At 36.2% G+C, this 13,801-nt stretch overlaps 1 protein-coding gene across 4 annotated transcripts in view; it reads right to left on the bottom strand.

Moving 5' to 3' along the window:
• LOC138704977 (probable multidrug resistance-associated protein lethal(2)03659) overlaps positions 1-13,801 on the bottom strand; it is a 456,593-nt gene that overhangs the window by 95,523 nt on the left and 347,269 nt on the right. For all 4 annotated transcript variants that reach the window (XM_069833477.1, XM_069833479.1, XM_069833478.1 and 1 more), the window contains 2 exons: positions 9,643-9,786; positions 2,958-3,154 (listed from right to left, as the gene is read on the bottom strand). In XM_069833477.1, coding sequence (XP_069689578.1) covers positions 2,958-3,154; positions 9,643-9,786 — 341 coding nt within the window. The remainder of the gene's footprint in view (positions 1-2,957; positions 3,155-9,642; positions 9,787-13,801) is intronic.

The following is a 13,801-nucleotide window of genomic DNA, read 5'->3' as shown; positions in this document are numbered from 1 at the left end:
TGTCGTGTTGGTGAGAGATCACCTCGGCAGTTCGGTCAGGGTTTAAGTGTCCAGCCAGCGTGACAGATGTCGTGTTGGTGAGAGAGCACCTCGGCAGTTCGGTCAGGGTTTAAGTGTCCAGCCAACGTGACAGATGTCGTGTTGGTGAGAGAGAACCTCGGCAGTTCGGTCAGGATTTAAGTGTTCAGCCAACGTGACAGATGTCGTGTTGGTGAGAGAGAACCTCGGCAGTTCGGTCAGGGTTTAAGTGTCCAGCCAACATGACAGATGTCGTGTTGGTGAGAGATCACCTCGACAGTTCGGTCAGGGTTTAAGTGTCCAGCCAACGTGACAGATGTCAATATTGGTGAGAGAGCACCTCGGCAGTTCGGTCAGGGTTTAAGTGTCCAGCCAACGTGATAGATGTCGTGTTGGTGAGAGAGCACCTCGGCAGTTCGGTCAGGGTTTAAGTGTCCAGCCAACGTGACAGATGTCGTGTTGGTGGGAAAGCACCTCGGCAGTTCGGTCAGGGTTTAAGTGTCCAGCCAATGTGACAGATGTCGTGTTGGTGAGAGATCACCTCGGCAGTTCGGTCAGGGTTTAAGTGTCCACCCAACGTGACAGATGTCATGTTGGTGAGAGAGCACCTCGGCAGTTCGGTCAGGGTTTAAGTGTCCAGCCAACGTGACAGATGTCGTGTTGGTGAGAAAGCACCTCGGCAGTTCGGTCAGGGTTTAAGTGTCCAGCCAACGTGACAGATGTCGTGTTGGTGAGAGATCACCTCGGCAGTTCGGTCAGGGTTTAAGTGTCCAGCCAACGTGACAGATGTCGTGTTGGTGAGAAAGCACCTCGGCAGTTCGGTCAGGTTTAAAGTGTCCAGCCAACGTGACAAATGTCGTGTTGGTGAGAGATCACCTCGGCAGTTCGGTCAGGATTTAAGTGTTCAGCCAACGTGACAGATGTCAATATTGGTGAGAGAGCACCTCGGTAGTTCGGTCAGGGTTTAAGTGTCCAGCCAACGTGACAGATGTCGTGTTGGTGAGAGAGCACGTTGGCAGTTCGGTCAGGGCTTAAGTGTCCAGCCAACGTGACAGATGTCGTGTTGGTGAGAGAGCACGTTGGCAGTTCGGTCAGGGCTTAAGTGTCCAGCCAACGTGACAGATGTCGTGTTGGTGAGAGAGCACCTCAGCAGTTCGGTCAGGGTTTAAGTGTCCAGCCAATATGACAGATGTCGTGTTGGTGAGAGAGCACCTCGGCATTTCGGTCAGGGATGGTAAGTGTGCAGTCAGCGCCATAGATGTCATGATGATAAGAGAACATCCCAGGTTGGGACGTGAAATGTCTTCAGGTTAGAGAGAACGCAAAACTTCAGACAAAATGACATCACATGCATTTTAAAGTCACGATATGACCATAGCAGTTACAGTGACTATAAATGAAAAAAATGGAATAAAAATAATAATAAAAAAGCCATGAAGGAGTAAGTCTGGCTCAGCATAGGTGAACGATCATTTAACCAGGATGGGAGTAACGTGTAGCCAACGTGTATAATTGGTTCTGAAACCAGATTTCGCTATCTTTTGTAACTTCCCAAATTCATCACAAGGCTACATGAGCATCGATCTTGTACATTGGCCGAAATTTGATGGGAAAATTCCCATGGGTTAGATTATCCCAAAAGCGGACATTGAAAAGCAACAACAAATCCCCCTGAGGACTCAAACCGGCGCTCATCTGGAACGTAAGTCCACTATGATGCCTTAAACCACAGTACTACAGCATGGGATCGACTGAGAACATAACCATATAAATAATAATTAATTTCTTTTGGAAGAAGAAGAAGAAGAAAATGTTTCTGAAAAATCTACTGTCTATAACATTTCTCTCTTTATTTTACGTAAGAAACAAATCACAAAAAAGAAGGTAGTTGCAGCTGATGTAAAGTAATCACCATTTCTTTTCAAATAAGGATGAATTACCATAACTTTCTTGGTAAAAACAGTTACATTTCTTGGGTATCATTTTTGGATGGCTCGAGTCATAGCTACTGAATATGAACAAAATCTATCAAATAGCTTAGGAGAAATCATTGTATATAGACAAGTCGATATTAATAATGATGAAAACGTGTTCGTGAAAAGTTTGATGTTGATTTGATGCTATAAAAGCGAGAAATTTCTAGGAAAACTGAATGCACCAAGAAACCAGAATGCTTTTAAAATCTCGACCAGATATCACATGGATGTAGGTGGAGTGACAAATATGTCATCATGGTTATGCACATGTGCACGTGCACAGGTAGGATTCACTTCAGTGACAGACAACGCCGCCCCCACCACCACCTCTTCTTAGGCCTCTTGGCCTGTTCCGATCTCAAATTGAGAAAATTGATCTCTCCTTCTGTCTGGTGAACGTCCTTTTAGTCTCTTCCCTGTTGGTTTGTATTTTAATTCCTGCTTTGAGTCTGGTGGTCGTCCATTCTTCGAATATGTTCTGGTTATGTTTGTTATGTTTTATTTAACGATGCTCGCAACTGCAGAGGTTATATCAGCGTCGCCGGATGTGCCGGAATTTTGTCCCGCAGGAGTTCTTTTACATGCCAGTGAATCTACTGACATGAGCCTGTCCCATTTAAGCACACTTAAATGCCATCGACCTGGCCCGGGATCGAACCCGCAACCTTGGGCATAGAAGGCCAGCGCTTTCTGGTAATCTTTACTTTTTCATGTAACTTAAATATATTCAGTTCCTTCCTAATGTATTAATTTTTTTAACCTATTCCCTTATAACCTACCAACAATCTTAACATTCTCACCTCTGTTCATTCTACTGATCTAAATATTATTTTAACAGTTGTTAAGCCCAAAATCGTTTTGATTCAAAGTCGCAGATGTTCAAAACGAGTGTCCACCAAGAATTCCTTACACCTCGATGCAAGCTGTGCAAAACTCCCTCCTCTCTATTAGATTCAAACTCACCAGTAAGTGATCCAGTAATCGCAGCCACTTGCCAGAACTTGACTTAAAACGAAAAGCAAGATCAACGTCAGCAAGACACAATAGTTGCCACCAGCCCGCAGATATGTGTTGTACACCTTTGCACTCACTGATCCTACTGTCCTCATCTCAGCCACCTCCTTGGGCTCAGGCTGTTTCTCATCTGTAGAACTCACACTCTAGGAACATAACAATGAAAGCAAAATTACATTATTTCTTTCAGTAAGAACAGATTTTATCGACTTTTTATGTATCTATACGAGAATGGTATCTTATAAAATAATTATATCACGTGTACATTTCAGAATGTGTTGTTGTTAGTCAACTGTCCGAAGATAGGTTTTAATCTCATAAGTGACACCAATATGGCATCACTAACGAGACAACTAAGTTAGGAGATAATGGGTAGGGTGGAATGTGTATATATTTAAATTCTGAATGTGTGAAAAAACAAACTGCTTTGTACAAGATAAAACTTAAATGACATTCATACATTCATGAATATGATGCTATGAAAATTGCACCAAGAAGCAAGTTTAAGTCCTTGGGTACCAGTATCACCTTTCCTTAAAAATATATTTCACCTTCTTCACTGTTCTACTGCAGTCCAATTTGTAAGGGAAGGTGGGAGAATCTCTACAAAGGACTATTGTCGCCAGAATAAGAAAAGTGTGTGACAAGAAGCTATGAGTTACACAAGAAACATAATATTGTTCCAATACCTAACAGGGTACGAATCGGTTTACCATATCACTGGTGATGTTTTTAGTACATTACATATCTGCTATTGAGAAATTTTTAAAATAAAAATTATGTTTATATAGCTGTCCGTGTCCGTTATAAAGGAAATCAGCTACTGGAAAAGTATTTTCCCATAAAAGCGCATGTAATTCTGCAGGAGAATTTCGAAGTGTATGTTATTGAGAGATGTCTATTATTGAGAGGCATTCATGAAGAAAAGTTCCACTGTATTATATTTCTTTAGACAAAACGAAAAATACATCCAGTGAACAGCAATTATGAACACCATATCATAAACCCAACTCAAAAACATACAATGAAGTAACCCATAATAACTTCACGTGTAACATTGTAAGTGCATTAAAATTATCTCAACCCCTACATAATAGTTATGAAAATTACAGAGCCATAAAAGCCAATGAGGTATAGTGATAGTGAAAAGAAAATTTCAACTACTCAGAGAAAATCGGACACACAACTCTTTCATTCCATCAGAAGTCTCATTATTTCCCAAGTATCAAACTCTAGATTCTTTGATATGCTTTCAGATGGATGTAATAAACAAACGATTAAATAAACTGATAAATAACTAGGTCAATAGATAAAATAAATTTAATGAATAAACGAGTGGATCACACTATGAATGAATGCATAAGGGAACATACAAATTCATAATTTTATAAATAAATAAATGTATAAGTCAATTTTTAATAAATATAAAAATTAATGAAAAAGAAAATACAACACCAATGGACCGTCCTCTGCGGTGGCCAAGTGGTCAGACCTTCAGTCTGTCACATAAGTGGTCCCAGTGGTGATACTCGGCCAGTTCGCACCAGTTTGGACGAACCAGCTGTTAAATTATTTCTAGATAATATTTGCAATTACCATGGACATATAATGTATATGTTTAATATAGGTAGGCCTACACATGACAGAACTGGTTGTTAAACTTTTTGAATATCACCACTGCGGCCCAGGTTCGAGTCCATCAGGCCTGGAATTTTTCATTGAAAAATCCATAGTGACACTTGTAGCGGACAAAGTAGCAGTTGGAGTTTTGCTCGGAGTCTTCCCATTTTCACATATTAGGCATCTACATTATTCCGTCAACATTTCTCCATTTCGTCATCATTCCCTGAACGTCAGCTGACGACAGCTGGCCTAGGGACGAGTGGAGTGGCATGCTCAAAACCTGGGTATGCAGCGAACCTTAGTGTAGTCAGCCGGTGTGGGTTTGGGAATGTGCCTAGCTTGAGGGTTAGCGCAATAGATCCTAAAAGGTCGCAGTGCTAAGTCATAGTGCCCCCTCCTGAAATTCCATTCCATTCCAACAAATGGACTGACCAACTGAAGTGAAGTGAAAATTTTCCTAATGGATACTGTAATTTTAATTTTATGTTTGAGAAACGAATCAAGTCAATACTTCTAACTATTTAGGAAACTGAAAACCTGTTCCACTTACATAATCCTCTTTGTACAACTGTGATTATTTTATTGTATAATGAGGTAGGAGGAAACGAGGTTAACAGGCTCATTAAGCTCATGAAAGTATAACTATCCGTAATTTAGATAATATTTTTTTAAATTTCAGGATTAGTTTTTTCTTTTCTGTATATCGAATTTTTAAACAAAGAAAAAAAAACTAAAAAATAATTATTATTTAGCACTACTGATGTTTTTGCATTATATTTTTCACTTATAGCTAACTAATGTTATATCCATTTCAACAGATACAGTATTTCATTTTAAGACATTGACTTCAAGCCTTTTTTAAAACGTAAATGATATTACTGGAGTGTTATATGAAAATCCAATGTAGACCTACTCTACTCCTGATCTCTCACCAGACATGTAAACGTAGTATTTGGAATTATGTCCGCACTAGCACTTTGATTTTAGCTAAACAAGTCTTTTTTAACAAAGCTGAAAGTTAGAATTTATAAAACAGTTATATTACCGGTTGTTCTGTATGGTTGTGAAACTTGTACTCTTACTTTGAGAGAGGAACAGAGATTAAGGGTATATAAGAATAAGGTGTTTAGGAAAATATTTAGAGCTAAGAGGGATGAAGTTACAGGAGAATGGAGAAAGTTACATAACAAAGAACTGCATGTATTGTATTCTTCACCTGACATAATTAGGAGCATTAAATCCAGACGTTTGAGATGGGCAGGGCATGTAGCATGTATGGGCGAATCCAGAAATGCTTATAGAGTGTTAGTTGGGAGGCCGGAGGGAATAAGACCTTTGGGGAGACCAAGACATAGATGGGAGAATATTAAAATGGATTTGAGGGAGGTGGGATATGATGGTAGAGACTGGATTAATCTTGCTCAGAATAGGGATTCATGGCAGGCTTATGTGAGGGCAGCAATAAATCTCCAGGGCCCTTAAAAGCCATAAGTAAGTAAGTCTTCATTAACAAAAAACTACTGACCTGCTACCACATAAACATCCAAGTAAGGAAAACATTTACCATCATAGTGCATCTGTGTATACCAGAGAATTCAATAAGTAATGGTAACAATACTGTAAATCAGCGCTCCTAGTGGTTAGCATCGGAATTTTTTAGTACGTAATAGAAGAGCAATTGTTGCATAAATATGGAATATTAAAAGTCTTTAAGTAACCATATTTTGTGAATACAGGGGCTGTTTCTGATTTGTATTAAGTAATATTGTCTTAAAAATATTCAGTAGGTATGAACAAAAATGATTAATAAAAATACAAGTTGCAAGAGGAAAAAATGCAACCCAGTGCTTTACAGCATTACAATCAGCTTGTGGGAGAGAAGTCGTGCCATACTGAACCATTGCAAGATGGGTGGAAGTGAGGTATTCTCTTTCAATCAAAAGTTGGCATTCAAAGAGCTTTAGTTCGATCAGTGACAGAGATATCCAGAAATGATGCTGCAGATGGAGTCCGCCATCTTCTAAGGTTTTGACAACGTATTGTTGACATGGTACGAGATTATATTTGAATTATATAATGTCAAAAGTAACCTAAATAAATTTAGTGTGAAATATTAACTATGTTGCCATTACTTTTCGAATGCCCTAGTATTATTATAATATGAAAGAGAAAGTTTGCAAATTGGAAATCAAGAAAAGAATAGTTAAGAAGCGCAGAAATGTGGAGCAGACACAGAATGATAAAAATCAGCTGTAGAGATAAAGTGTAAAATATTGAAGCTTCAAAGAGGATAAATGAAAATATAACATTAATGAGGAAATTAGAGAAAAATAAAATAAAACCACTGGCCATACAATCAGAAACTGAAAGTTAGAATTTGTAAAACAGTTATATTACCGGTTGTTCTGTATGGTTCTGAAACTTGGACTCTCACTTTGAGAGAGGAAAAGAGGTTAAGGGTGTTTGAGAATAAGGTGCTTAGGAAAATATTTGGGGCTAAGAGGAATGACGTTACAGGAGAACAAAGAAAGTTACACAACACAGAACTGCATGCATTGTATTCTTCACCTAACATAATTTTATTAGTAATATTAAATCCAGACGTTTGAGATGGGCAGAGCATGTAGCACGTATGTGTGAATCCAAAAATGCATACAGAGTCTAAGTTGGAAGACCTGAGGGGAAAAAAAAACCTTTGGGGAGGCTGAAACGTAGATGGGAGAATAATATTAAAATGGATTTGAGAGAGGTGGGATATGATGGTTGGGACTGGATAGGGACTGATGGCAGGTTTATGTGAGGGTGGCAATGAACCTCCGGGTTCTCTGAAAGCCATTTGTAAGTAAGGCCATACAATCAGACATAACACATGTTTAGTTAATACAGAATATTGGAGAGGAAAATGCTTCGTAAGAAAGAAAAATAGAGAAAGACCAAGAAGAAAATATATCAGTACAATGAAATGCAATTATCTTCTTTTTCTTCTTCCTCTTCTTGTGCCGTGAACATTTAACGATTGTTTGCAATAACTATAAAGGATTTAAAGAATAGCAGAGGACAGAAAAACATGGTTGAAGTGAGAAGGCAAAACCTTTACAATCAACAGATTTACTGACTGATTCTTTAGCATTTTCATCCATGATATAGATATTTATGCATAATGCATCTCACATATTTGTGAGATTTCTAGTGTATGATCAGATGAATCTCCTGCACATACCCGCAGTGGTGTGAAGTCTGACTAAAAAGGTAAGATTAAAGAAAGAAAGAAAGAAAGAAAGAAAGAAAGAAAGAAAGGCCTATAGGTATTTAGTAACTACTTCAGGCCTCTCTTTTCATTTATTTGTTTATTATTTAATCAATTAATTAATTCATTCATTCATTCATTCATTCACTCACTTCCTCACTCATTTATTCATTTACTTTGAATTTATAGGAACCATTTGTTCTGGATATACCACTGTCAGTTGTTTCATATAATAATTTCTCAAGTTACCGGTACCATCTTCAAGCTGAAACGTGTGCTCAACCCATTAATGCAGGAAGCCTCCTTCAATAACACGAAGACTATAATTATACTGTATATGTGAATTGCTTAAACACCAAGAGAGAAAAAATATCTTTTTCTCAAGGCGAACACTCTTCCTTAACTTTCATTAACAATGCTCGCCACCATTAATCGAAATCAAGAATAAGATCTGTGAAGTCCACAATTATAAATGTTATGTATTCATTAATCATTACTTTACATAATAATTACTATAGAACATCCGACCTGTCCTTTTCATTTTTATTACAGGGTAGGGAAAAGTGTATCCTCTCAGGAAAATAATGCTTAGTATTAATGACTCTTCCTAATGCACCGATATAAAAGCAAAATTTAATCATTTGATTGTCCTTATTTGACCTGGGCAACCATCAGATAAAAGATGCAGGCTCTATACTTCATCAGTCACAAATTCCTCTATAGGTACATACCAGTAGCTTTAATTCTTTAAGGAATAACAAACTTCGTTACTCCACCTGTTCAAGACACACTACATCACAGAACTGTCACTTTGAAGATCAAGAAAGCAAAATACATTAACCCGAAGCTGTCACTCAAAAAATAAATTTCTTGTACCAGTAAATTAATGACGTCATGCATATAGGTAATCAAAAGCAAGATTTGTTGCATCTTTTTTACATTAGGACTTTTTTTTTCATTCAATGTTTCAAGAAACAAAACCACTTCATAAATAGACAATTCACGTCGATCTCCTCTCTTTACTGATTCACACAAATGGGCACTTTTCAACTTGATTTACATTTTCTCGCATATACTACACACCATTCTATTGTGGTAATACAACCCGCAATTTAAATTTTCAAAAAACAGATCCTGGAGTAGGCTACTGGTAATCATGTTCGACCATTTTATCACTAACAAGTCGTGACCTCAAGACATGAGTCCAGAAGGAACAGGAATTAACTCTAAGACTTATGTTTCTTCACTAGCTAACTGATGCAGGCATGCAAATGTTCCTCTGAGCCCAGATGTAATTCTTTTCACTATCCTTTGTTCAGGCTTTCCAGTTTTAATTGATTGGGTTACAAAAGGAAGAAGCCAAAATTTGACTTCGTTCCTTTTTCAAACATACGAATCAACTAAGTTAAAAGCATCAAAGTGATCTATGAGTTGTTACATGCATAATGATTATTTGATTTTTTTTAAGTATGTTATTTAACGACACAACTACTGTGTTACACAGAATCAATGGATTGGTATAGCAAGATGAATCGAAGATTCGCCATGGAATTACCTGACATTTATTTTACAGCTGAGGGGTTAAACAGAACCGTACCAATGCCCGAGCACAGCTACAGATTAGTAGGCAACTTGGCCTATTACCTGTGCAACACCAATCGCTATTAAAATTGACCATAGCTTTCAAATGTAACTTACATAATAATGTAACAGTATCAATTTTATCTGTAATCATGTCCGTGTGCAAATTTCTACAATACTTACTGCAATAGACATTTGCCGTAACATCTTCTGTAAGGGTGGGTCATCTTCCAAAGAGTCATCATCTGGTTCACTGCTCAGAAGTTTAGCAAAATCAAGGCCAGATGCTTGCAGTTCATTATATGTTCCCTGTACAGCAACTGAACCCTGTCAATCAGCAAATAGTAATAATAAATAATAATAATAATAATAAATAATAATAATAATAATAATAATAATAATAATAATAATAATAATAATAATAATAGGCCCACTACCACTACCACCACTACCACTACCACTACCACTACCACTACCACTACCACTACCACTACCACTACTACTACTACTACTACTACTACTACTACTAATAATAATAATAATAATAATAACAATAATAATAATAATGATAATAATAATAATAATAATAATAATAATAATAATAATAATAATAATACATCAACATTATGATAGGTTACAGTCCCAAAATGTTGCTAGTCAGAGATGCATGCAATGGAGAGGGAAAGGAACTAGTTGTCCTAGCCATTAACTCCTGGCTTAGTTGCCTTATGAGTGATGCTTTATTAACGTCACTCATGAGATTCCAACCGGACTTCGAACTGTTAACTAAACATACATACATACATACATACATACATACATACATACATACATACATACATACATACATACATACATACATACATACATACATATTATATAGTCCCAAAAGAAATATTATGGTTATTTTAAAGTTAATACGGATTGTGTGTATGTATTCAATCTCTCTTTTTTACTTAATTATGTTTACTATTATTTTTAAGTTAATATTTGTATACCGGTATGTATTTTTCTGTATGTGATTTGATCCTGGTTGAGTGGAAGAGAAGGCCTGATGGCCTTAACTCTGCCAGGGAAAATAAAACTATTATTATTATTATTATTATTATTATTATAAAAGTTTTCTTGCCAACTCTTCATGGAACGTTCATGTGATCTCCGCCTGGTCTGTAATTCAAGAATGCCCTAGGGATTCTTCCTCTAAAATATTTGGACGCCTAGTTTTATTTTATTATTACTTTTTTTGTTATTTTTTGCTTCGTTTTGTAATTGTTATCTGGGTCTTATTGTAACCAGACTGTTGTCTCATGACTACAATATTGTACGAAATGGAAATATAAAAATTGGAAATTTATCCTTTGAAGAGGTGGAAAAATTCAAATATCTTGAAGCAACATTAACAAAATATATAAATGAAACTCGGGAGGAAATTAAACACAGAATAAATATGGGAAATGACTGTTATTATTCGGTTGAGAAGCTTTTGTCATCCAGTCTGCTCTCAAAAAGCTGAAAGTCAGAATTTATAAAACAGTTACAGTATACTACTGGTTATTCTGTATGGTTGTGAAACTTGGACTCTCATTTTGAGAGAGGAACAGAGGTTAAGGATGTTTGAGAATAAGGTGCTTAGAAAAATATTTGCGACTAAGAGGGATGAAGTTACAGGAGAATGGGGAAAGTTACACAACACAGAACTGCACGCATTGTATTCTTCACCAGATATAATTAGGAGCATTAAATCCAGACGTTTGAGATGGGCAGGGCATGTAGCACATATGGGCGAATCCAGAAATGCATATAGAATGTTAGTTGGGAGGCTGGAGGGAAAAAAGATCTTTTGAGAGGCCGAGACATAGATGGCAGGATAATATTAAAATGGATTTGAGAGAGGTGAGATATGATTGTAGAGACTGGATTAATCTTGTTCAGGATAAGGACCGATGGCAGGCTTACGTGAGGGCGGCAATGAACCTGCGGATTCCTTAAAAGCCACAAGTAAGCAAGCAAGTTCCTACTGTAATATTGTAGGATAATTATATTGTTACTTTGTTATTATTTTTGTTACTATTATTATTATTCTTGTTAAAATACGTGATGCTTTTTAGTCTTACTTACATCATTTTTGAAGACACTGTTTCATTACCGAAACCAATATAATACTTTATTGTATCAGAAATGGTGAATAATTATTAAGTTAAGCTATTATTTTTTTACTTACTTATTTAACGATGCTGTATCAACTATGAGGTCATTTAGCGTCGATGGAATTGGTGATAGCGAGATGGTTTTAGGCGAGTTGAGGCCGAGGATTCGCCATAGATTACCTGACATTTGCCTTATGGTTGAGGAAAACTTCGGGAAAAACCAACCAGGTAATCAGCCCAAGCGGGAATCGAACCCGTGCCCAAGCGAAACTCTGGATCGGCAGACAAGCACCTTAGCCGACTGAGCTACACTGGTGGCTTTAAGTTAAGTTATTCTTCGTATGAGATCAAAATATTGAAGAAGAAAATCGTTAGAGCGAATTTAGAGTAATCCGAATTTTTTAAAATATAATTTTTACTTCTTTGTGACACAAAGAATAAAGTGAAAATGTTGTAATTATGCAAAAAAGTCTCTATTTCTACATGTTCAAAGGAAAATACATTTTCAACAATCCTGATACTGAAAAAATGGTTTTCTGGCATGCCATGTGTCCAGTTTCAACAAGTTCTCCTAAACTCTTGGACGGATTTCGATCACAGTCAGTAAACTGGTTAATTCAACCGATAATGATTCACATGAAACTCATTCACACTTTGTAGGTAACTGATAGTATTTTGGTTACAAAAAGAATGATGATATTTATTCAAAACTGGCTGTAACAGATTTTTTATATTTTGTTTGTTACATAACAAAGTAACAAATGACATTGAAATTTCGAGACTCACAAAAAATTACAAAAATTTAAAAACATTGCAAAATGATGAGAAACGTGCTTTTAGGTAATTTGTAACATATTTACGTGTATTTCGATATATATATTTTTTTAATTTACCTCTATCAGTGAATTTCTACTTTTACTCGAGAAATTTAATAGCATCTGGCGAAAAATCGTAAATTAAAACCGTTTATCCCCCCCCTCCCCCAATCTTTTTTTTTTCCCCCTACATTGAGTTATTTATTAACATAGTACCAAAGAAATATGTTCAAAACAAATATGTTACCAAAACAAATATGTTCACACTATAAACAAAGTATCATACCATTATGGATAAAATGCCATGCTGACCCAAGAAAATTAGCATTGACAGTTTCCTTGGTGATGTAACGACGATATCCATGAATGGGAGCACTATTTCCATGATGGTGTAACGAAAATATACGAGAATACCCGAACGCACAAAGCTAAATCTCGCCTCATGTGCCCATTATCTCCATATCTCCTCGCACTCCACTTGATTTCCAGCAGTATAAGGAGAAGATTGACGTAGTACATTCGTTTGAGAAACATTCATTATACCGCCAAAACTCAGTTGAGATGAATGGATCAAACAATTCTCCCAAGATGGAATGAAGAGGTCCGGAGATAACATAATGCTATGCAACTTCTGCAATAAGTGAGTTGCGTGGGAAGCTATTATTTATTTTTATCCTCGCATACTAATAAAACTGTAAACAGTGCCTGTTGTCATACTGAGCTGTTTTAATTCGGTATAGATGATTACAGAACCCAAGAATTTTCCTTTTTCACCCAGAATTCAATTATTTTACTCAAGAATTTTTACCTTTGTCTCTCAAGAAATTTAGGCGATTTTATTCAAGAAATTTGAAGGTCCCTAGACATTACATTCCCGAACTCCTTTGTATCTGAGAAATAATTGAATTTTATTTACGTAATTATATCTCCATTGAAAACCTAAACTAAAAAAATCTAGGAATTGCTTTGCAAAATTAATGTTATGACCATAACAGAACAAAGAATGTTTCACATTTTTAAGAATAATTATTTAGAGAATTATGTCTTCAATTGAAAATTCAGTCAGAAAAATATATCAGGACTTAAAAACATATCTAACAAATTAAGTACGGTACTTTTTAAAACTAAATTAACCTCAGCCATTACGTAACATATTGAAAATAAAGCAAAAATTTTGCAAATGTATTATTAGACTTGTTTATAATCAGAAATAATTCGGAAGCCAGGTAGGATCAAATGATATTTGTAAACGAATGAGCTCATTTTCACCAGTTTAAAAATGCAAGTTTATATTCATGATTAAATATCCATAACAGATTGTTGTTGTAAGACTTCCCTTCGAATAATTTGCATTCACACTATTTATGGTTTATATTTACA

Source organism: Periplaneta americana, chromosome 8 (genome assembly GCF_040183065.1).
Source record: "Periplaneta americana isolate PAMFEO1 chromosome 8, P.americana_PAMFEO1_priV1, whole genome shotgun sequence".
NCBI lineage: Eukaryota > Metazoa > Arthropoda > Insecta > Blattodea > Blattidae > Periplaneta > Periplaneta americana.
The sequence above is the reverse complement of the archived record's forward strand: the minus strand, read 5'-3'. Positions and strand labels throughout refer to the sequence as shown.